Raw genomic sequence first — 25,124 nt, 5'->3', positions numbered from 1 at the left:
AAAATGAATCAAATTCAGCTTGGTGTGACACTGCGCAGGAGCTTGGTTAGGACTTCAGGGTTGTACAGGTTGTTGCATTTCTTAAACACATATTAAAAAATAGTCCCGGTCCATAAACCACAATAAACTGTTTGCTGTTAATACAGAGTAGCATCTTCATAGGTACAGCTTAAAGAATAAACCTGTTTTTAAGAACAGCAGTGTAAGCTTACTGGAGAGTTCAGCTCCAGCGCTGCCAAAAGAAATCACAGTTTCTATTGCAGTTAGCTCTCTGCTGCTGTTGCTGTCCTTGAATTAGTGTCCCTGAGTTAGAGCAGGGTGGTCAAATTGCATTGACAAGAAGCTTGTGAATTGATTTAGTTCTTACACAGTTGATTACACACGCTAATGAATTGATTTTGTGCATTAAAAATATATATTTTTTTCTAGTATAATGTATTATGGAAAACCTTGGGAATTGTTTTTTCTAGCATTTGACATCTTATTTTGTAAACTATCTCTCTAGAGGACTTAAGGTTGGGCCTTTTTATTTTCTATGCATGTTCCATTCAAATTCAGCAGAAACATTGCTTCAGTCTTGGTTGCGTGTGGGTTTTTAAAAGCAAAATCTTTATTGTGTGTGTGCAGTTACTCTAACAAATGTTCATGACATCCTGCGCAAGAAGCAGCAGCAACATACTACACAACTGGAGTATGTAGTGATTAATTAGCAACAATATATTTTGAAAGGTGATGAGTTTTTTAGTTAATTTATAACTATTGCTTAAAGCTGAGTAAATTGTCCCTAAAGAGATGCTGCCCTTTTTTTAAATTAATTGTGCATAGCTATTAAGCATAACATTTTTGTAGAAGTCATTAAGAAGTTACTCAGGTCGCGCTTCACAACTCTAGGCTCATATCCAGTGTTGTCACTCTGTGCTTCACTGCTAGTGAATCCATATTTTGGATGAGACATTAAAGGTACCCTCTGGCCGTCCATGGTGAAAGTTATGACCCTGTCTTAAAAACAAAACCACCCCCCCCCCCCCCCCAGAATAGAATGTGTGTCCTAGAAAATGTGTTCTCTTCCATTGAAGTAGCTCTCATTGCATGTAGAAACTGGGGTTTAAAATACTTTGGTCCCTGCTTTTGCCTGTCTGTTCAGTTGTGCTCCCCAGAAGTACCTTGTCATTTTGTAAACTCTTTGAGTTGAGGTTGTAAAGCAAAACAAGATTTTATACTGAGTGTTTTTCTGGTTTTTTTTTAGATACTTCAAGAAGTGTAAAGGCATCTCCAGAAACAGCTGAAATTTTTTTTCAGAAATTAAGAAATAAATATGAATTCACAATCCTGGTGACCTTAAAACAAGCCCATTTGAATTCAGGGGTTATTCTCTCTATTCATCATTTAGATCACAGGTAAGTGCTGCTACCTGTATGCTAGTTAATAAAAGTATATGTATTTATACAGTCAAAATTTGAACATAAATTAGGGTAAAATTGTTGTATAGCAGGTAATTTGCAAATATTTATAGTATTTGGGTAGGCAAATTGTGCAGATTCATAAAAAAAATCACAAGTCCGAATCGGCCAAGGGGAAGTGGAGCAGCTGTTACTCTTTAAATGTCTCTTGCCTTGAAGGGCATGAAAAGCCAGTTCTCTCTTGTCGTGCATAACCATAAGGACCAGATGCTCAGCTGGTGTAAAACTGTCATGTCAATATAGCTACACTGATTGACAAAGCCTGGCCCTGTATGTCCACCTCTTCACCAGTTGGTTTTTAACACTGCAAGCAGTTTAAAAAAAGGCAAAAAAATCCTCCAGTCATGGGCTTACACCTCCCATGAATGGCAGAGCATTTTACTCAAAATGTTGTCAACCTTAAAAAAATTAGTGTATGACACGGAGCATTTAAGGATTATTCCTTTGATAGGATAACGACTGCTAGAGAAATAAGATATTCTTTATATATCTGGCTGAGTAATGGCTATTAAAGATAACGGCCCTATGATTCTGTGACAGAATAAAAAGGAGTTTTAAAATGTGCACTTTCTAGGCAGTTATTAGCAGAGATCATCTGTTGCTTATGCTTTAGCTTCATAGTCCTTTTTATTTTCCTGTATGCAATCCCATAATTCTTTCTTGATAGTCTCACTACAAAATAAGGAGAAAAAAAAGAGGTAAAGAGAGATGTTCAGGCAAAGCAAAATATCTGTTTCTTTTTCATGAGTGTACAAGTTTTCATTAGCAGGCATGGCGTCAATTTTGTGCTGGAAGATGGTCCAATTCTACTTTTAGTCTATTTCCCAGAGGCCCCATGTTCTGCAATTCATCTATTTAAAAAACAAATAAACAAACAAACAAAACAAACAACCCCAAGAAGAAGAAGCAAGAAAGGGAAAACATTCCCAAGGATCATTATCCCAAGTTTATAAAAGCATCTTTAAACATTGCAAGGGGGTGTTTGAATGCCTCCTAGATGATGCTTACTGATGTTATATCATAGACAAGCCAAGGGGCTTCTCTGTTAACTGTTACCTACTTCTCATCTGCAGGAGTGAACACTGTGCGAGGGGCAGAACTGGGCAGCTGTGATTGTTGAGTTTCGAACTCAGACTGTACCACCATATCTGCAAATCATCCCAGATGGAAAAGTTTATTCTGTCTCAAATGAGAGAGTAGGTCTGCAGAGCCAGCTGTGCCCTGACAAAGCTTATTTCTAAATTTACAGGAAGAACTTGGATTGGATGGGCTGGTGATAGGGCTTATTCAACTATATTTGAAATTTCAAAATGAGAGGTGAAACCTTCGTGTGCCAAAATAGTTGCAGAGGTGGGCAAAGAGGTCACCGATGTGAAACTCTCACTCTGGAAAAGAGAATAACCATAGCCTTTCTCAAAGGAGGCAGTGTTTGCTAGAAGACCTTTCCTGGCCTCAGGAATGGCATGAAGAAAGAGACATGCCATAGAAGATCAAAAAAATGGGTAGTGTATAACAGCAAAACTCAACAAACATTAACTTGAAGAGTGGCCAACTGGGAGAAAACACCAAAACACTGCCACTTAGTGAACATAGGGTGATAAATAAAAGTACAAAAACTAATGTGTAATGAACTTTCATTGAAGGGTTCCAGAAGAATTTGAGATATTCTTTGGGAAAAGAATTAATTCTTGAAGTGAGTAAGGCTGGGCAAGTAGACCTGCTGTTGGTCTTATGGGAACAAGAATGCATTAAATTGATTCTACCCAGCCATAGCAAGGAAAAGGAAAGGTTAGAGCAGTTCTAGTGTCCAGGTCGCATGGCCGTACAAACATAATGCTGCTTATCTCATTTGAATCTGGTTCATCCATATCATCTGCCTATGCCCATATAAAATATGGTTGTAAAAGGGTGACAAACAGGACTCTGAAAATCCTATTATTTTATATTGGTATATTTTTAGGGATGGGTGATTAGCTTTTTAACAATATATTGATAGCATTTATACTTTTTCAAGAAATTTCTCTCATACTGTAAATATTTCCAGGTTTTATTGTTACATTTTCACCACCTTCTGTTTATCTGCATATCGGAATCTGAACTAACTGCAATGGAAAGCATTTGTTAAGGTTTCTAGCTGAAATCAGGTCTGCATTATGTGTGTAGGTAGTTTAACTATGGATGCCTAGCTTAGTGGCATTGCTGAGCGTTTTTGAGGCCCTTTTTCTCTTAACTGTGGAAACCTTTAGTACTCTTACTCTAATGTTATAATATTAGAGGTATGAAAAATGAAGATAATACCCAGTTCACGCCTTGCTGAAAAAAGCTCCTACCACCATTTTAGCCAGTGTGACCTCTTTTTCTTACTATGTCCTCTTTAGTGATGTCTAGTGTTTACAATTTTTCTATAGGGATGTATGCTTTATGTTTGTTTTTGGGGTCTCCTTGTAAGCCTCTGGATAATCAAAGAGGAAGAAAAAAAGCCTTCTAGGTTATTTAAGCAAATAGTCACTCATCAGGTCAGCTTTGGATGAAGCAGCTGAAGAACAATGTACTCATGAATATTTCATCACTTTCTTTGGAAGAATGTTGGGTAATCTATTTAAAAAGAAACTTGAAGGATTTGTTTAAAAAATGTTAGGCCTAATCTGATCCCCTTATAGTCAGAGAAAATCTTTATCTTCAGCAGATGTAAAATCAGTCTCAACAAAAGTATGGCCAGAAAGAACTTGTGGCTATTAAATTAGATGTGCCCACAAGCTTTTAGTAAACACATTCTGGTCTATCCTGTGCTAGGATGTACAGAAAGATGTCTGTGTGCCATAGTAGTATTTGTTCAATTTAATTGTGCTAAAATGAGGGCTGACTTTGTGCTAAAATGAGGGTGACTTAGGTGTGGATAATACTGGAATTAGGCTAGCATCTCCGAGTCTCTTATAATATCTCTTATTGTTTTCATTTTCTTTTACGATGAATGACAAGAAAGACAAGAGAATGTAGAAGTTAAAAGGAAGCATTTGGATGGGTTACATTAAATAACTGCTTCTTCAGTGCTGGATTTCCATCTCTCTGACCTTGCCCACGTCTGACCAGGGACTTTTCTGTAACAATCCTTTAGTTCTTAAACAACTTCTTGTGAGCTCTCTGTCACAGCAGTCATCATAGCTGGTAGGAGAAGTAGCAACGCCAGACCTGACTCCACTCCTTTGCACCAGCTTTAGCCTTGTATAGCTCCTCTGATGTCAAAAAAGTCATGCTAGTATTGAACTGCTGCCGTGTGGGATAGAATCACACCTGGCTATATTCTTAATTTACAGAAGTCAGTACGAGCTCTTACTTTTCTGCAGTGAGGAGTGGAATGGTGGTGAGGAAGGCTGGAGGTGGCAGTAACTGAACGATATAATGAGTCATCACACAAGTAACTTTTCGTATGTTTTATTTTACAGAGGTTTCATAACAACTAGTAGTTCTAGGGTAAAAGAATTTCTAGGGTACAAGAAAATCAAAATGTTTATTTAAAACATGGAAAAAGGTATGCTCATTTATTCAGTGGCTTGGGAAATATTTTATGCATTTTTGAAAATAAATAAGAGTAAAAACTCATCCTCTTTGTGTAGGTCTAGGGACTTTGGTGCAAATGTGCTAATGTACAACAATTGAGGATGTTTCCTAAATGGCAGTTACTTTTTTAATTTTATAATTTTCTTTAAAACTATATACTTAAAATAGCTTACATAATTTAGAGTTTACAGATTCAGTTTGTGTTGTCTAGTTTTATGGGTTTTTTGTTTGTTGTTGTTTTTCTTTTTTGCTGGTTCCCTTATGAGGAACATCAAAAATGAATACTTCCACTGAGATACGGTCATGCAACTACTTAAGGCTTTGAGTCTTAAGAAGTTGACAGGACTGCTCTCCAAAAGTTTCCTCTCTAACGTCATGTGGTGAATGCTGTCCCTGGGCTATCAGATAGATGCAAAAGTTCTCCATGTAAACCTGAGGCTTGGGCATTTGCTGAGCTTGGGCTGTTGCTGTCACCACAAAAAGTAGCTCCTGAATGGCTTTTCTGCAGATAGTCACCTTTCTCTATTAAATGCTTTTATTTTTTTTTTCCTAGTTGGGTATCAAAGCTGTCTTCCCCTTTTATAATGATGATGCTTTTCTCTAGTATTTAATATATTCAAATCTTTTAAAACTGATCTTAAAGTGAAAGAATCTGAAACGATACCCGTAACTATCCCTTTCTAATTTGCTTATATTCTTCCACAGAGATTGCTTTTTTTCCCCACTGACTCGAGCAGCCGAGGAGTTCAGGCAGTAGTAGTTCTGGGTACAGCTTGGAAGTGATACTTTCAGGAGAACTCTTCTGGTGTCAGGGAAATTGCACATCAGTAATCGTTCAGATGAGTTTCAGGCAGCTGAATACAGATTTATGTATGGCATATATCTGAAAGGTAGAAGTCACAAATGTTTTCTTAACTTAAGAGGATCGCCTTGACCACATAGAGTACCCTGCCTAAAAAGCATTGTACTTTACAATACAAGGTAAATATTTTGAATGATGTTAATGAAGTGATGCCTTAAGTCCGAGTGGAAGCACTGTTAAACACTGATTGCTATGTGCTTGCACTCAGCCTTCAGTTTAAGCTGTATTATCCTCCTCATTTCATTTCTGAATTTGTCTCAGCTTCTACTTGATGGAAGAATCAGCAGAGAGATGATTTTAATCTGCGATGGGGTTCTAATATATGTTAGGTCTCACTATTCCATCATATATTTTCATTTAATTGGTGACAGTGGAGTGATGTAATAAAGCTTTTTTCTTCCTTCATGGTTAGATGGCTTTATGCAACTAATGTTATATTCCTATCTCTTGAGATACTGTGTATTAGGGCCCTTAAGGGATGAAATCACTGGATTATAGTTTAACTATTCTTTCCTTTGGTTAATGCTTCTTATATCCTGAAACGGAGCACTGAAATCAATAGAATATTGTGGACAGGCATTCCCTACACTTAATTGTGTATCTCCACTAATTTATTCAATTTCTGCCTTATTTAGCATTTGTTTTCACAGCTGCTGGTGTCTTGTGATTATCTGCTGTCAAATGGGCTGTACTGTACAGCAGTTTCAGACCTCTTTTAGTGTCTAGGAGGAAACTATCTGCAGCAATTTCTCTTACAGATTTAGCTGGACAAGGAGAGAAGTTGCCAGAGGTGAACTCCTGATGCATGAATTTTGTTCTATCATTTGACCATTGTGTTAAAATAGAGGTGGAACTGTACGTTCCCTGCTTTTGATGTATGAGTATGTGTATTTCTGGACTGCAGTGTGAAGTCTCCTCTTCTCTCCAACACCACAAAATCTGCTGCAAACACATTACACTGAGAAAAACTTCCAGTATTTACCACTGAAGCCAATACTGTAGAGTTATGTTAGTTTTGTTTGAGGGGTGCTCTCCCCCTCCCCATCAATAACTTGCAGAGTAGATGTTAGGTAAGAATAACATGGGATTAATTTTCAAGCATTAAAGCTGGATGTGGCTGTTCCCTGTGCCAAAAGTAGTAGTAGCTTATTTCTGCTTTTTAAACCACTTTATGCTATTCTTTGCTGGAAGAGTGGAGGGTTGTAATGTTCTGGGTTTTGTTTTTTTTTTGATAGTAAATCTTAGTTGCTGTTTCTTACTACTCTGACAATCATTATGAACCCTCTTAAATTTGTTCATAACAATCAATTGCTTTTGAATTGACTTCCTGTAGTGATTTAAATCTACTCTGGTGTCAGCTGCCTTTTGATGCAGTTTGCATGTTTCATCAAAGGTATCAAAAAAAAAAAGGTATTTTCTTACATTCATTCACTGCTTTTCTAGTTCATGAGAAGATTCTGTGAGACAAAGGATTGTCTGTGTAGCCACTGACCATTTGGCTGGGCTCTTGCCTCTGCCCCAAAAGCAAAAGATTCCTTGCTTTTGTAAAGCAGCAATTTTGTGTTATACTCAGTTTAATGTCTTCATAACATTGGGAATGACCTGTTTCTTTAAGTGTTGGTTATAAGGGATGTTATTAAATTGATTGATGCCTTGTCACTATTGCCTGGATTTTTTTGCTTCAGTTTAGTTTATACTTCGTGACTAGAAAAAAAGAAAACAAAAATTGCCAATAGGGTGTAAATTCTTGTAATACACCCACCTTAAAACCACCTTCCTGTAACTTCTGTTAAATCAAGTCAGGTTATCCTGTCTGCTGATATAAATCATTGCAGTGCCAACTAATCCAGGGTGATTTGGTTGAGAACTTATTACAACATGCTCATATGAGCCCAGAGTTTGAGTTGAGACTAGTGGCAGATCTGCTTGAATAAGAGACAAAAGATTTGTCCCTGCCTATGACACTGAAAATCACCACTGAAATAGTTGAAATGTGAGTTTTGACAGATATTGTTGTTATTCTATCGTTCGAAAGGGTTTCTATTAACAAATAAATAACCAAGAAATCTGTATTCTGTCAGGGTAGAAAACGGGAAGAGTTAAGTTGAAACTGGCTTTTGCTTTTACTAATATATATATTGGGAAGTTGTTTATTGTATTTGCAGTCCTCTTGCTCTCTGTGGAGAACTTTTGTCAAGAAAGGGAGTGAGAGGGATGGTTTATGCCATTTGTTTTTACTGTGTTTCATCTGGGGAAGTTTCTTCCCTCCTTGAGTTTTAGCAGAAAAGGAAGCTTCAGGTAGGCAAGATTGATATTAGGAGGGCTGTGTGATAGTGAGAACAAAATGTGAATAAATATATTGCTAAATGGGGTTAGTGAGAGAGATGGGAGGCATGAGAGCAACTGCTCAAAGGCAAGAATTGTGTTTCAAAAAGTATTTCCTGTTTTGGGAATTTGATTTCATATTCATAGCTCAAACGGGGATGGCACGGACAATGTGCCAAACACCAGGTTTGATTTTTTGCAAGGCCAAGCCAGCACCTTTTGGGAGAATAGCTCTTCTCAGAGTGCTTCAGGGAGCTTGGTGGGGCCTCAGCTCTTGCTTCTAGCTCCTGCTGAGCTCCTGCAAGCACTGTGGGAGGGCTGGCTGGGAGCCTCGCCTTGTCATCAGCAGTATCATTAGAGGGTCTGGGATATCTTGCTCCTGTGATGATCAGGGGTTCTTGGATCATAGCACTAAGCTCAGCAGAAGCTATGCAGACTCTGCAGGTGGGGAAGGCAAGATTTTGCTACCCTGATTTAGGGACATAGCTGAGCTGAAAGTCTGGGAGGTGAGCAGAGAGATCTGTTAGGTGAGAGGCAAGTTTTTGCCTTCAAAGCCAGCAAAGTCTTCCAGATCACAGCAGCCCCACTGAAGTCAGATGAGAAGCTGCAAGATGTTGATAGAAACAAGATCTTATTGACATATATTTTTCTCCCACATGCCTTATTAGTTTGAGTTGGGTACAGACATGGTGTCTCTCTGCCCCTCCAGTCATCTGTTGCCTGGCTGTTCTCTCCCATGAACATCCTGATGTGGAGGGCATTCCTTGCTGCATGTCCCAGCATGGGGCTCTGTCTCTGGTGCACATCAGGAATGCACCTTCCTCCTTGCCAGCTGTCCTCCATAGCTGTCCAGTGCGATGACCAGTTGTCATGCTGGAACAATGCTGAAATGGTTGACCTTTTTTGTGGTAGAAGAAAATAAACAGCAGAAGAGATGTAAATGCCAGAATGATCAGTAGCTCACTGGCTGGGGTACTTCAGAGGCATTTTCCTCACACCATTAATCTGCCTGATTTGGAGCAGGGACTTGAACTTGGTTCTTTTCCATCTGAGACAAGTGTCCTGAGGAGTGTCATTCTCTCCCCACCCCCTGCGCCTTGATGCAGTAAAAAGCTTTGTTGGCAGTGCCTGGCCAGGGCTGTGCTAGTAAACCAAACAGCGCCCAGGCCTGAGCACTGGCTTGCTGTTGTCCGTTCTGCATAATTGTTAGCATCTTCCTTGGCATGCTTTTGTCTCCTGCAATTAGCACCGTTGCAGATGATGCCAGGGCAGGGTTTGTGGATTAGCATTGGCCAGGGACTGTTCCCAACAGGCAGTGTGGAAAAAAACCACCCATTTCAGGGAAAAAGTGGGAGAGAGCATCCATATGGGTGTGAATTGTAGTGGAGCACCACTGTTAATCTTTGTCTTCAGGGCCAGGGAATGGGCCTTGCTGGCCTTTATTTATTAGTATAGTCATAGGACTTGAGATCAACTTACTGAATTTAGGTTGTTCTTGTACCTGATTTAGTCTTTTTGATTGATGCATTCTATGTAATGGAAGAGCCTCATCAGGTCGATGTGAGAGACTGGTTTTACTGTCTCGTTGTTTGTGCAATCTGTTTTGATATGGGAAACACCCTCTTCTGATTTCGACCTCTCTTCACTTGGGATCTCTGCTTTCAAATAGGTAATAAGTGTGGTATTAAAGAGTATTTCAGAAGATCTTTTGGAGAATCTTAGATTCCTCTCTCTGTCTCTCATTTTAACAAGCTTTTCATCCTGGACCCCACAAGCCTTGCTGTAAGAATGTTTGTTTCTATCAAAAGATTTGGTTTTAATGAACAGACTAGCAATTCTTAAACAAAAATTGTTCTGTCAGAAAATTCTTATCTGGCTCTAAAACTGTATTCAGCAAACAAAAGGGACAGAAACGGAATTGGTGGCTTTCCTGCCCACTGTGCACTTGCACTAAATGCTACCAACTTCTCTAAAAAAGTAAAGACCATTTCTTTATTTACCACCCCCTGGCAAAACTGCCTGTTACCTCTTGCCTAGGTAGAGCTCTAGATAGTCAGGGAAGAGGGCAAAGCCAGTAAGGCCAAGCAGTAGTGTGAGAGGTGGGGACTAGTTTTTTACAGGTATAGTGCAGTTGCCACTTGGCATTTAGAATCCATCTGAGGATATTTTAATGCCGTATTGTTCTAGGGGATGCACCAAGCAGTAAAACCTCCCAGTTAATGTTTCAGAACATTTTAAGTGTTACTTCCAAATAGAAGAATAAGGCTCACATTCCTGACTGCCCAGTCATCATACCATGGAAAACAGCAAATAACGCATTGCTGAATGTGGTGGCTGTGTGGCGTGAATTGCTTTTACATCTTCATAATCTACACCCAGCAGAATTGCTTAATGCTATTGTAGCCATAGTTTGCAATGACTATGGTCTACTGAGTAGGATCTCTTTTTTTATGTATTATGTAATTATACCTAACAAAAAAGCCAGAACTTTTTATCTGAAGATTTTTGATGCAAGATTTTTATAAGTAATGGAGATAAGGATTTTGATTTTTTTTTTTCTAAGTACATACTCCTCTTTAACCTTGTTGGTTTTCCTTTTCTTCTTAGTGTAGATCAAAGAGCCATGAAGAACTCTTTTTAACACTATACCTATGAATGTGAGTAGTAAAAGTTTGAAAAATACCCCACCCTGTAATAAATTTGTAAGCAGCAGACATGATATCTTGCCTTTAGCTTCCAAGATATTTGTCTACATGCTGTAAATTGAAGTCAATTTTTATTAGTTGCCTGGAGGAAGAGTGGGCAGCTACAGTGTGTTTGCTGTGTGAGCAGGGATGCCAAATGAGCGAGTGAGCCATCAGAGACTTGGCGTTACCAACGCTGGCCCTTAGCTGGAAGGACCATACTTCCCTCTTCTCAAAGACTGCTACCGCATACACCAGGACCACCTGGCGTTTCACCCCCTAAATCTCCAGCTTTTTGCTGTACATCCTGACTTCTCGTTCCACAGTCTCCCCCCCGCTGGTTTGTCGCAGCCTGAAGAGCAGGTCCTGCGCAGGCTCGTGCAGACCACGTGCCCTTCGCCAGGATGGGCAGTAGCAGCTCCGCAGCCGAGCAGATCTGCTGACTCTCAACTCTTATCCAGCAGTTACAATGGATCAGTGCTGGATAGCAGAGAAAATAATGCTGCTTTCTGTCTCAAATTCCTCTGGGGCGTTTCAGACAAATTTCTTCCTCTTACAAAAATAAGCTCAGCCTTAGTCAGTACATAAGGGATCACTGTCTGGCTGGTTTCCAAGCAGAGCAACTGATCTTATGGTGGCCTTGGCTGTTGCCTTTGCAATGATTGTGCATGCACAAAGTGATCTGCGGAGATGTAACAACCTTTTTTCAGGTTGGTATTTTCTTCTCTGTATGGCAAACATAGTAAACCTAAGCACGTATCATCTCCCTACTAAGTTAAATCAATCCGTTTGACCCAAAGTGTGTAGGCTGGTATTGCAGAGATCATGGACATTAGTAAAGGCAGAGACAGCTTCTCCTGTTGTACTGTGTTTCTCATTGTGGTTTATTTTTTACTTAGAGCCATTTGCCTTTCACAGCATATACAAGTGCCTTGGAGCTGTTGGGAGAAGCAGTAGTGATGTTAGTAATGGGAATTCTTTGTCTGATGCTCTCTCTCCGATGGATGGGCTGGGCTGGGCTGGGATGGTGTGGACAAGAAACCAGTGATTCAGCTGATGAGGTTCCCCTGAAACTTTTCAGTAATGAGTTTCTTGGTTAGGAGAGGACTGCAGTACGATGCAGATATTGTTTCCTAAAGGACTTACTCCCAAAGGAAACGAGATCATCCTCTTTTCTCTCTCAAAAGATGAGTAATCCTGAGCATACAGAGAAGTTTAGAGTGTTTTTGTCACTAGAAATGAGTTTTTAAAATCTAGGTGTATTTGTTAATGCTTAGCTTACTTTCTCAAAGATGTGTACCCAAACGTGTGCTTTATTACAGCCTCACAGACAGCACAAGAAGCCTCACTGCAGGCAGATTTTGCATTTCCACCCATACCTGTTTGTCAGTTCTGAGACTTGTCCCATCTTCTGAAGCTCATGAGACTAAGCCAGAGCTGTTTAAGTCCAGGCAGTTAAGCAAATAGAGAAAAGTGGAATAGCAAGCACAGTATTTTGTAAAAAAAAGAAGTGAAAGTGATTAACTTCCATGTGTTTGTGTAGTGGCGTTAGTTCAAGCTGAAGGGAATATTGTTCCAGCTGTCATTCTACTTGCTTTTCTAATTGCGTTTTCCTGCTGTAGTTAGTAAACCATAAATTATTCTCCAATAATTCTCCTAATGGGTATTATTTTCTTTTTCATTTTGATGCACGTTTTCTCTAGCAATCATCAAGCCTTTAGAAGGTAGATGTACTTGTTAGTTTACCAAATGGAAGAACAAAAGAGATGGCTTGTGGATCTCAAAACAGTTAATCACAGTTAAAACGAAACCCTAAGTGTCCACAGTTTTTGCACAGCTTTGCGTAGGAAGATTTCCTTGCTTATTGCAGTGTCATCGAATGTCAGCATCCTCTCTGAGCAGTTGTTAATTCCTGAAATTTTTACTGAGATGTCTGTCTTTTTTATATTGGGAAATCCATGTTTCATTCTCGGAGATTTCATTATCTCGCCTGCAAAAGGGGCAACATGAGTGTTCATTTTATACCTTCTGTACTGACTGTATGTCTGCTGTTGTAGTTTTTTCTGTGCCTGCCTGCATCTCTGCGTGCTGGCATTGGTTCTGCCACTGACTTTGAAGAGAGTAGGAGCTAGTCATTGGTTCTACCAGGACATAATGGTTCAACGTATCCATCCCTTTCTTTTTTCCAGATTGTATCTGTAACTGAGTGGAGACACTTGAAAGTTGCTGGAGGAGTCCAGTTCTGCAATGTTCCCCTTCTCTGTTAGGTTGAGAGTGACCTTATTTTTATCCTTGAAGCTTTAGTTATGAAGGAGGTTATTAAGTTGACTGATGTCCTGCTGCTATTGCCCAATTTTTTTCCAGCCAGGCCTTCAATTAGTTTACACTTCTTGCCAATGCAAAAAGTATTTTTGGGCTATGAGGAGGTAAATTATCTCAGATTATAAAATTTACTGCTGACTCTAACTGCTTTGTTAATACTGGGGAGGAAGAAGAAATTGCCCTTTGCCAGTTTTGCAAAAGGAGAATTGTTTTTGTGCTGTTGCTAGGCATGTTCCTCCGTGAAACACCCTGAAGGAATGAGAGATGTGCAGTGAGCCCAACCTCCTCCTAGGCATAATGATTGTACAAGATGGTTTTGATTTGGTCTCATCTTCACCCTTGAGAACTGCAATCACTGTCTTGTCTGTTCTTTAATATAGATAGCCTGTTAAAATAAACGACATCACCCAAAACACATGTGCACTCAGATTACAAACCACTGTCATGCCTGATTGCAGATGTAGCAGCAAAAATAGACAAAAATGGATTGTCCGTTCTCCCAGTTGTTGTGCATCTCACCACACACTATGTTATTTTCCTTGCTCTTTAGCTGTAGGTTGCATGTGGTTATTAGAGAATCTCCATTTCTGTTTTTCTTTCCTGTTTTAAAAGCATTTTTTGGGGGGGGGGACTTTAAAATGAGAAACTTAGTACTTAGAAGACAAATGGTTTGTCAAGCTTGTTCCCAGAAGAGGTCCAATATGCAAGAAATAGGCCTGTCTGACTAAGTACCAAGTTTGGTTATGGGCTGCTTTTTAAATTGATCTGCTGGAATTTCACCAGCAAAGCTTGTGTTTGCAATCTGCAAATCTGGTGTATGGTGCACTTATCTTGGTACAGCTGCAACGCTGTTTTTTTTACCATGTATATACATATATGTGCATACATATACATACATGTGTATATATATACACACACACCACAAATACACATAATTTAACAAAGCAAATATGTACACACATATAAAGTGTTCGGAAGAGTTAGCATTTCTTGATTTTGTATTTCTTTGGAGAAATTTCATTATGAAAAATGGAAGGAGATGTCAACAGTACATCCGAAAGCAAACAAAGCAGTGTCCAGTCTCAGTTCTTGCTTACTTCGCTGGTTGGTAATGGCTAATGATGTCCCTATCACAAAACTTGGTGTTGTCTTTTGTGAATTCATGCCTTCAGAGTATCCTTACTGTGCTTTTAGGATATGAGGCAATTATTCATAATAGGGTAATTATATTTCCAATCAGATCATGTTATGGAAAATAGTGTTGCTAGAGGAAAAAAAATATTTGGCTTGGGATCTTGTGTACTTACATGAAAGTTGGAATCTGCTATTCTGTGTTCTTGAGAAGAAGGATGCAGTGCAAATCTGGAAAGTGTCTACTTTCATCTTTGTATCTCCTTGCTTGTCTTTCCCCTTCTTTTAAACAGTTGCTGCGTGATAATGAGAAGTTGTGTTATGTAAAATGTTGCTGTGCTGATAAGAATGGTTCGTGACATGATGGTGCATTTATGTATGGTACAGGTACCTGGAGCTGGAAAGCAGCGGTCATCGAAATGAAATCAGGTTGCATTATCGTTCAGGCAGTCATCGCTCCCACACAGAAGTATTCCCATACATTTTGGCAGATGATAAATGGCACAGGCTTTCCTTAGCGATCAGTGCCTCTCACTTGATTTTACATGTGGACTGCAATAAGTAAGTAAAAAGTGTTGTTTTGTAAGAAGTTTTCACATTTGAAACATTCCAGTTCTGAGTAAATGAAATGATAACAACTTGGGACTTTTATTTTTCCCTCCCTTTTCAGAATTTATGAAAGAGTTGTGGAGAAGCCCTTCATGGACTTACCTTTAGGTACAACCTTTTGGCTGGGACAGAGGAATAATGCACATGGTTATTTTAAGGTATGCATTCCCTGAAAGGAAAAGAGTGAACTTAAATAAAAACGATGAAGGGATTGGAGCATCTTTCATATGAGGAGACACTGAGAGAGCTGGGATTGTTCAGCCTAGAGAAGAGAAGTCTCAGGGGGGATGTCATCAATGTGTATAAATACCTGATTGTGTGGGGGGAATGAAGATGAGGGATCCAGACTCTTCTCAGTAGTGCCCACTGACTGGCCAAGAAGCAGTGGGCAAAAACTGAAACACCTGAAATTCCATCTGAACGTAAGAAAACAGTTCTACTGTGAGGTTGGTCAGAGTAAGACTACTATGGAGATATTCAAAAGCCATTTGGACACAGTCCTGGGCAACCTGCTGTGGCTGATCCTGCTTGAACAGGGGAGGTGAACTAGATGATCTCAAGAGGTGCCTCCCAACCTCAACCAGTCTGTGCTTCTGCAATCGTAACAGTTCTTAGGGCCATGGTGTGTTGTGTATCAGCATACCTGATGCAGTGAGCTGTGTTTCCGTCAAACTGGACTTCACTAAATAAAGTTGCAGAGCCGGATGCGGAGGGCTCAGTGTCACCAAAAAACACAGGTAACAGCAGCCTAATAGAGGGAAAGGTAAATGGCCAAGTGCAACAGAATTCCAGGAAATAAATGATCAGGTTATTGTCTGTTTCATAGCTAGATGCATTTTTGGTGTATCACAGAACACTACAGTCTAGGGAACTCCAATTTCATTGCCTCTGTAGGATTTAGATTTCATCGCAGTATCTTCTCAGCTCAGAAATGAGCGAGATGACTAGCATCAATGAAAAGAATGCTTTTACCCCCAGAGGAAGAATATTGTACATGCTTTTTGCTTACTGCTTCTGCTTTAACATGTATATATAGCAAGCGCCTGGTGGTATAGCAAGATTGAAAAAGTGAACATGTTAAACTGGAGTGTAAATTTTGATTCCTTTGAGTCCATTAGGTAGTACTCATTGGTCACAGCCACTGTCTGTGGTTTGGCCTCGGTCTTCTCTGGAGCTGCTTTAACAAATGATGGTATCCCTGTGAAGGCCTTCCACACTGAAGTCCCATTTTCTTCCCAGTGGGCATCTTTTTACTTGAGCTGCAAAACAGAATTGATGAAGTTGATCACAGACCCAATCACTTTTTAAAATATGGCCTGCTAAATCTTTTTTTTCAGTGTAAAACACTTTGACTGTGGTTTTCACAGCAAGTTCTGTGCTTTTGTGCTAAAATCAGTTTTTGGGTGTTGAAATACTGTTTGCTATACTTAAATGCTAATTTATATCCTTGTTGTATGAAGTATGGAGGTCCAGTGGGGCACTCAGATTTGAAAACTGAAGCATGACTTTGTTTTTATTTTTCAATTCAATGTGTGTTTCCTTTTCCTCCAGAAGACTAAGAGGATGTCTGCTAAACAAGCTGCAAAATTATATTTCTGGCTTAAACAGTTGACTCCAAGAATAAAATCAGAAAATATTAATGCATTGCTTAAACTGATCTCAGATACACTTCATTTATTCTATGTGCTTATAATTAATACTTTTAAAAATATTCCTGTTCTTTTTTATGCCTTCTCAGTTTTTGACTTGATTCTATTCTTCTTTTTGCCAAATCATAGTCACTGTCAAGAAGCTCATTAGGTGTAGAAAAATAAATACTCCAGTAGTGGACTGTATTTTTTTGTTTCTTTCTTTTCAAGGGAGATAAAATTAAACAAAATACGTGGAGAATTTTGCCTCAGTTACAAATATAAACCAGCTTAACAGAAATACAGAAATGGATAGCTGTTGAAAGAGCATCGATATAGCCAATATATACTGTGCTAAGTGATTTCTCCAGCAGAATATACTACCAATGGTGAAACTGCATGTGAAAATGAAAATAACACTGTTGTACAGGAGATTTATCAGTTTAGAACATAAGGATTTTCAATGCTGCTTAGTGTTTTGGAGAACCTACATTTTTAGACACTCACTGTGGGACAACTCCTACTGATCTGATTTTGAGAGGTCCAGGTGCTTAGCTATTTCTGAAAATCAGGCTGCTTTGAGTGGATTAAATGGATTTTCCAGAGGGGTCAAGGTACTCAAAATCATTAATCACTCTGAAAAAGATTGTATTTGGCTAGATTTGATTTTGAACCTAATATTGCTGCACTAAACCAATGTGGCAGTAGGCATATTCACACTGAGATATATTTGTACCTGTTTCACTTTAAAGTCTGAAGTCTGAGAGAGTAATTCTGGCTATCTGATTTATGGTACTGTTGTGGTTTAACCCCAGCCAGCAACTAAGCACCACATAGCTGCTTGCTCACTCCCCCGCCCCCGGTGGGATGGGGGAGAGAATCAGAAAAGTGAGAAAACTCATGGGTTGAGATAAGAACAGTTTAATAATTGGAATAAAATAAAGTAAAAGAGTAGTTGTGATGATAATAATAATAATACACAAAGCAAGGGATGCATGATGCAACTGCTCACCATCCGCTGACTGATGCCCATCCTATCCCTGAGCAGTGGTCCCCCCCACCCGGACAACTCCCCCCAGCTTATATGCTGAGCATGACGCCATATGGTATGGCGTAGCCCTTTGGCCAGTCTGGGTCAGCTGTCCTGGCTGTGCCTCCTCCCAGCTTCTTGTGCACGTGGCAGAGCAAGGGAAGCTGGAAAGTCCTTGACTAATGTAAGCACTACTGAGCAGCAACTAAAACATCAGTGTGTTATCAACACTATTTTCATCCTAAATCCAAACCACAGCACCATACTAGCTACTAGGATGAAAATTAACTCTATCCCAGCTGAAACCAGGACAGGTAGCATGTAACTTCTCTCGGTACCTAGCATCCAACAGTGTGTTAATTTGAGCTACTAGGTTCTTTAGGAGCCCATGCAAAGCCTCTTGTGTACTGGCAGGAGGTCCTGATTTGGGAGCCCAGGTGGGCTAGATGTCACAGCTCCCTGTTGTTATTTTGGGAGAACGAGAAGGAACCTGAATTCCTGGCAAGTGGCAGAGTCAGCTCGTATCACAGCTGATATATGATGTATAAAGCTCCTCAAATAGCTGGAGGAGCTTTACTATTGCTTAATAGCAAAATGATTTGAATACTGTGTGTTCAGTGAAGAGTGTTTTAAACTTGAATGGGTTGGAACCTGCCGTTCCTCCTTTTCATGAAAATGCCGTAACTTGGGTTGGCATGAGTTTGAAGTTGACACTGAGGAAGGAAAGGAGGAGAAATTAGTACAGCAAGCTTTTTGGTGTGCTCTTCAAAGAGGTCTTTGCTCCTGACTTCTAGAACACGTCCTGTGGGAGGTCCTGATGTGGAGCCCTGTCTCAGGCACACCTCTTTTTTCACTGTTAGCTAATCACTGCAGATCCTCATGCAGCATGGGGGAGCATCCAGTTGTCCTAGATTGTAGCTTTGTTGTTAAGGGAGAAAGGTAGGCATGGTGCTTGAGTACGCTCTTAGTTGCCCTCCAGTGACATCTGCTCTTCTCTGTAGGTTACTTAGGTTGCTAAATCACCCTGTGTCATTCCCTTGAGGTCAAAATTCTGGTTCTTTAACTTCGCAGCGTCTGTATTGAATGCCCTGTGTATGTGGATGAAATGTGGACTTTTGCATTTAGTTTGCATTGTGTTCTTGGTGTCGTGAAACATTCTTTTCATAAACACACTGAAGCAGGTTGTAATTATTTTGCTTTTCCTCCTAAGAAGGAGTTTTGGAGATGCAGGAAGGGAGTCATGGATGAAAGGGACATCTGGAACAAATATGATAGGATGGCTCACTTTGAAATTGTTATTTGGCCTTTGCTTTTGGAAAGCAGCAGAGTGGCTGCTAATTATATCTTAATGACTAAGGATGCAGGTAAATTCTGCCTGCAAGCATGGGATCTATTCTTCTGGGTGAAACTGGCCCTTTCCAGATGGCATAGTTGAATTTCACGCTAAGCTTCCCCTTCCCCTAACTTCTTGCCAACATGCGACTGCGTAGCAGACGTGTAGTTTCTCGACATTCTGCATGCTTTATAAAAAGATCTCCATTGAAATCATAAAGGGTTTGCATAAATGTGTTTTTCCTGACTCAAATTTCTTTAATCTTCTCCTCTATTTGACAGTTATAGCTTAGTGAAAAATTTGCATTTTATTTAAAAGAGTGTTTCAAAGTAACTGAAACTGCAACTGTTTTTCAAATTACTTTTAAAGGTCATTTTCAAGCTTTTCTGCAATGGCTAACTAAAAATAATGATGAACTCAAAACAACCAAACTCTTGCCACATAATTACATCTTGACATTTAATCTTATGTCTTTAAAAATGATTCAGTATGCTTGTATTTGTACATCTATCTATTTTACTTTCTCTTTATTCTTCTATCACTACATTGGGTCCAGACAAGAAGCTGTGTATTCAGAAATATTGTTTTTATCAGGCAGTTTTTCTATGTGGGCTTTAATGTTTTACATGGTGAATGGAAAACATAATTTTGACAGGTAAAAATAATGTATCCTTTTTTTTTCCTCTCCACTCACACGTAGGGCATAATGCAAGATGTGCAATTACTTGTCATGCCTCAAGGATTTATTTCTCAATGCCCAGATCTTAATCGCAGTAAGTCTATTAATTCTTATACCATAAAATGAAAGGTGTGCTTTATACCTACTTTCTGTCCTACAAGCTTTCTTAATACCTTGAGTTTCAGTGTATTGGTTGTCAACTTTGACGTGATTGAACCTATTGTGAATACATGGGATTTTTAAAATTAATATACATATTTTGTTATTCTAGCATGCCCAACTTGTAATGACTTCCATGGACTTGTGCAGAAAATTATGGAACTGCAAGACATTTTAGCCAAAACATCAGCTAAGGTAATGTTTGCTAGGAGCCATGACATGGGAGAAATGAGGACTCTATGGCTTTAATTGCTGTCTTTTTAGATTATTTGTGAATATGTGGGAATGTGCATGTGGGTGAGCACATTGTGCACAATGTGCATGAGCTTTCTTGTATTTTAATATTTTTATAGAATCATGTCTTTTAATAGTAAACAGAATGCAAATCCCTGAGCAAGAAAAGGGCTTATGGATATTCAAGCTCTATCTATTAGGCTAAAAAGTAAATCAACCTAGAATGAAATAGGTTACTGTGCTTATAGTGCTTATTGCAGCAAGACTTACTGGTCTAAGAGTTTTCTAGACCCAAGCTGGCAAAGGCGTGTTCAGACAAAATATATGCAAGACAAGGAATTAAGAATCCAAAGCAGCATTTTCTTTTTTTTTTCCCTAGAATATCACACCAAAAGCATTCATGTCTGCCAGTGAGCATAGACTAGTCTTCTGGTTTTAAATGTCGGTTCTTTAGATTTCTGCAGGAATGCTGTTACCTGGCTGATTTGATGTTAAAAATGCCTTGATTGAAGTGGAGAAACAATTGCTAACATGTTGGTTTTGAGCTTTACTTCCAATTTTGCCTCTGTACTCAGATGCAGGTCTTTTTTGCATAACATAATATCTACAAGTAGTTTATATAGAGCAAGATTCTCAGTCAGTTCCCACATACAAAGATGAGAAATCAGGGGCTTATACCCATCTTGACCTACTCACTTTGTTTCATAATGTCCCTGATGTCAGAGAAAGCTGAAATGCATTGTCTTGCTTCTTAATTTCCATGTCTAAATGACTGATGGTTTAATCATATTGTATTTGACAATAATTGTTTTATTATCTCTGACTGCATTTTCCTACATGTATTCTCTCATCTGCATGCTTGATGGTAAGGGGGACAGTTTCAATCGTGTTTATACTAATGTGCAAACTGCTTACAAATTCAAAACGTTTTTGTGAACTGTAAATACAGTTGTCCCAAGCTGAGCAGAGGATGAACAAGTTGGATCAGTGCTACTGTGAAAGGACCTGCACAGTGAAAGGCATGACTTACAGAGAGTTTGAATCCTGGACAGATGGCTGTAAGAACTGCACTTGCATGGTATGGCTACAGTTTGAGTGGAGACTCAGCAACTCTAGTGCTTCCTTTGGTTACAGTTTTATTGAGGCAAATAATGAGAAAACTTCCAGGTGTATGCTAGGTAGTGTTTCTACAACAAGTGCTAGAAAACCTGTTCTAAATCTAAGGAATAGTATTAATACATACATTTTCCTATTGTTTCAGCAGTGCCAGCATGTGTAGCTCTCCTATATTTCATGTCACCAAAGGCAGATGCTATGCAATATACTTAGCTGTCATGTTATTCCCATGCACTGAGTTGCAAACGGTTTCTCTGGATAATTAATTCCCTGCTTTTTATCTCTATAAACGCAGACTTTTTTTTAGCAAATGATTTAATAGATCCCTTGTGCCTGATTCCCTTTAGTTGCCTTTGGTTACATCTCAGTAAGTAATAAAGAGCAAAATGTCAGGGTCATATGCATGCTCTGTTATATCACAAATGAAAAAGATTTGTTAGGTGGATGGAAGATTCCCAAAGGTATCACAACTCCAGAAGCAATTGCAAGTATCCTTTCAGGTACCAAACCATGGCATCTTTGTTATTGTCTGTTCATTTAAAACTCATTAATGTCATTTGAACTCTTTCAATGCCTAATCCAAAGGCCAGTAGAAATTGGTGAAAAAGCCTGCTGTTGTCTGTACTGCACCTTTGATTTGCTGCTATCTATAATTTGCTAAATGGTTCTCCTTAAGCTTAGTGTGATTTTGATCTTTATATTTCTGGAGGAATGTTAGTTTTGCTTTTAGAGTTTTGTGGTTGATAAGAAGAAGACTTAGTCCATGGTATTAAATTTGTCTGATAGCTATTTAAAATGATTTGAATTTAGCGTTAAATGCATTATGTGTTTTTGTCTTAAGTTTTTCTTGCAGCTATATTGTTACCTTTTAGAAATGTAGTGTCTCTTATGTAAAAATCAGAAGGTAGAGTATTGTTCTGTGAGGTTGTTATTTCACACTAATCTGTCAGTTTGCTGCTGATTGGCAGAATGTTTTACCTCCAAATAGATTTGCCTCTAAAAAAATCTTAGACCATTATCATCTCAAAGAACACATCGTACATGTCTGAAAGATTGCATGGGTGATGTTCTAAAGGTATAGTTTCTGTTCTTGTAGTTATTAAAAGAATGATGTTAAAATGTCTTTTTGGGTATTGTTAGAGAGTTCATTGCATTTAAAAATAGATTTTGAGTTCCTGTGTGTGAGAACATCTCTGCTCTTGCTAAATATAACTGCTAGTTAAGCACCTTTTATTCTTCTAGAACGGTACTGTGCAGTGCGAGGCTTTGATTTGCCCCCTCCCTGACTGCCCGCTTAACTCTGCCCTGGCGTATGTGGATGGCAAGTGCTGCAAAGAATGTCAATGTAAGTTTTCCTGCAGTGCTTCCTTCTAATGAATATTTTGAAATCTGTGAAGAAAATGAACCTTTCTGTAAACGTGTCAGTGAAAGAACTGGTCAGGGAATGAAATATTTGGGTTAAGGAATGAGGGAATTTAGACTTTCCTGAAATATTTTGGGAAATCAGGAACCAGAAAGTTTTCTTTTTTCAGTTGTGGGTGTTTTTTTTTTTTTTTAATTTTAGTTGTGGGTTTTTTTAAACATAGTATTTCTTATCAATGTTTAAAAAGAAAAAGTTACGTAGAAAACTTTCTGCAGACTTCCATAGTCTATCTTTTAGACCAAACTGCTAGAAATTCAAGAACGATTGCCTGGTGTTTGTTTTGACCAGTGTTTCTAACACGTCTGTTGCAAGAAGAATGTACTTTCAACCTTATGTTGTAGTGCTAGAAATGGAGGTTCAGATTTATGATTCTTCTTCTGTAATTAAGGGAAGAGAAAACTCATAGTAGACCCAAGAGACCAGCAAAAACCAGACACCTAGAAATGTTCTTTCACAAAAGGTCAGGCAGAATTATACAGGAAACTGGATAGAGGTAATTTAATATTGTCATTTAAGACAGGTGATTACCTTTTGGTTTTATAGTATTCTGGTTTTGTTGCAAATAGGGCCAGAGAAGGGGAATTTTAGGTTAATCACTGTCTAGATGGACTATATATAATATTTCAGGTTGATTCTGGACATGTATCACATATGTGATGGTTATTTATTTTAGGATATGGTGGAATCTATTCTTGAAATTGAGCATGAGATGCACACACTTCTTTATTCTGTAAATGTTGAGATTTTTCTGTGTGGTTTCATCACTCTTCTACTGCTGCATAAAATTTCTTACAGCATATAGAGAAATATATAACTGGTTAAAATGACATGTTGTAAGATAAAATTCAGGAAGATGTTTTGTACTTCATTGATCTTGCTCCCACAGGAGTTTATTAATATTTAATTGTGTTAGAAGTTACACAAACCATCCCATTTTGTGAAACCTTATTAACTTACTCAAGTAGATTAATTCTAATTGAGAGGAAATGAGAATTCAAATACTTCTTTTTTATGCATTTCCGTGCATATTAGATGGCTCAGGGAATTGGTAAGTCAGGGATGTGAGATGTGTGGAGTTCAAGCCTCTATTTGGATCTTTGACCATGTTGGCAGAGTTTTAAAATCTGATCCTCTGAAGTATTTTTGTAATGTACTGCCTGTGAATTGAGTTGGGAGTTCTCCACCCAGATGTTAATGGGCAAGCGCTCACATCATAAGACTTCTTAAGAAGTTGTTTTTCTTGGGAGTCTTGACAAAGGTCAAGAAATGTGAATGAGCATATGGACACTGACCTTGTCATACAGCATTACTACTTCTCCTTCCAATTAAGATACAGTTCTGGTACAGCATACTGTGCAGTTTACTCTGATATTGCCTTTTTGATATTCTTAATATTATCAAAAGCCTTTTTAGCTTCCAGCGTTGCTAATTTGATGCCAGTACATAATTCAACTTGTAACTAACATGCACATATATAACTCTATTGACAAGCTACCAGAAAAATGATTAGATCAAAAAATAAAAATTTCTTTTGAAAAATTATTCCTAATTTCATCTAGGTTATTTAAAGTGCCATTTAAAAAAAATGAAACAACTTTTTAAGCGGCCAACTCCCTGGAACCAAAGGACAGAGTGCGTAAATTGGAGTACCATTACCAAGGAAGTTACATACCAATGAAGGAGCGTAAAAAGTAGAAGTTAGAGGCAATGGAGACTGCAGGACCCTCACTTATTCTCCAGGCCAGTTTGGGGGAAATGTTGAGTTGTCACTGAGTTCATATATACGTGCCAGCTGTACCGTGTCATCTTGGTGTCTTCAGCTCAACATCTGAGTTGATTGAGGTCAGTATGCTCATTGACCACGGTTCTTGCTCAAGGGGTAAAAGCTGAGTTCCTCCATTTGGATAGGTTCTGAGAATAACTTTTTTGTTCTCAATTCTTAGAGTAATATCAGGGGATGTGGCATCTGACTAGATTATGTAGAGCAAACACAGATGGTTTATAATTGGGAAAGCAGCTAATTAGGGTGTGTTGCTCAAGGAGCCACTATCGTTAGTATTGAACAATCATAAATGCTGAGAAAAAGTGATGCCTAATACGCTGTTCTTTAGCTAAGTTCGCTATTTGTTTCAAGACAGAACATCGAATCATAGAAGCATAGAATGGTTTGGATTGGAAGGGACCTCTAAAGGTCATCTAGTCCGACCCTCCTGCAATGTGCAGGGACATCTTCAACTAGATCAGGTTGCTCAGAGCTCTGTCCATCCTGACCTTGAATGTTTCCAGGGATGGGGCATCTACAACCTCCCTGGGCAACCTGTTCCAGTTTTTCACCACCCTCATTGTAAAAAATTTCTTTCTTATGTCTTGGAAATGAACTTCAGCCCAGCGCAGCATTTAAATATTGGATTGTGCAGCTTTGTTGTGTCTCGTTTGATGACATTTTGAACACTTGAGGAATTTCAGCACAACTGACTCTTCCTGTTTTTTCTTAAATATTTAGCTCAGGGAAGAACACTTAGTAAGGAATGCTGTGTTTTGTTTTGTTTTTTACCAATATTGCTTTGACTT

General features: G+C 38.8%; 1 protein-coding gene across 1 annotated transcript in view; it reads left to right on the top strand.

The window, feature by feature from the left end:
- The window catches only part of NELL2 (neural EGFL like 2), a 155,529-nt gene that overhangs the window by 21,387 nt on the left and 109,018 nt on the right, over positions 1-25,124 (top strand). Inside the window, exons 3-9 of the mRNA XM_087766512.1 lie at positions 1,247-1,397; positions 14,730-14,903; positions 15,013-15,109; positions 19,643-19,715; positions 19,893-19,975; positions 20,964-21,092; positions 22,373-22,475. Of these exons, the coding sequence (XP_087622638.1) occupies positions 1,247-1,397; positions 14,730-14,903; positions 15,013-15,109; positions 19,643-19,715; positions 19,893-19,975; positions 20,964-21,092; positions 22,373-22,475 (810 nt within the window). The remainder of the gene's footprint in view (positions 1-1,246; positions 1,398-14,729; positions 14,904-15,012; positions 15,110-19,642; positions 19,716-19,892; positions 19,976-20,963; positions 21,093-22,372; positions 22,476-25,124) is intronic.

Source organism: Nipponia nippon, unplaced genomic scaffold (assembly GCF_047370975.1).
Source record: "Nipponia nippon isolate SJK-2023a ecotype South Korea unplaced genomic scaffold, ASM4737097v1 scaffold_3, whole genome shotgun sequence".
NCBI classification, from domain to species: domain Eukaryota; kingdom Metazoa; phylum Chordata; class Aves; order Pelecaniformes; family Threskiornithidae; genus Nipponia; species Nipponia nippon.
This window is presented reverse-complemented; position numbering and strand designations above follow the sequence as displayed.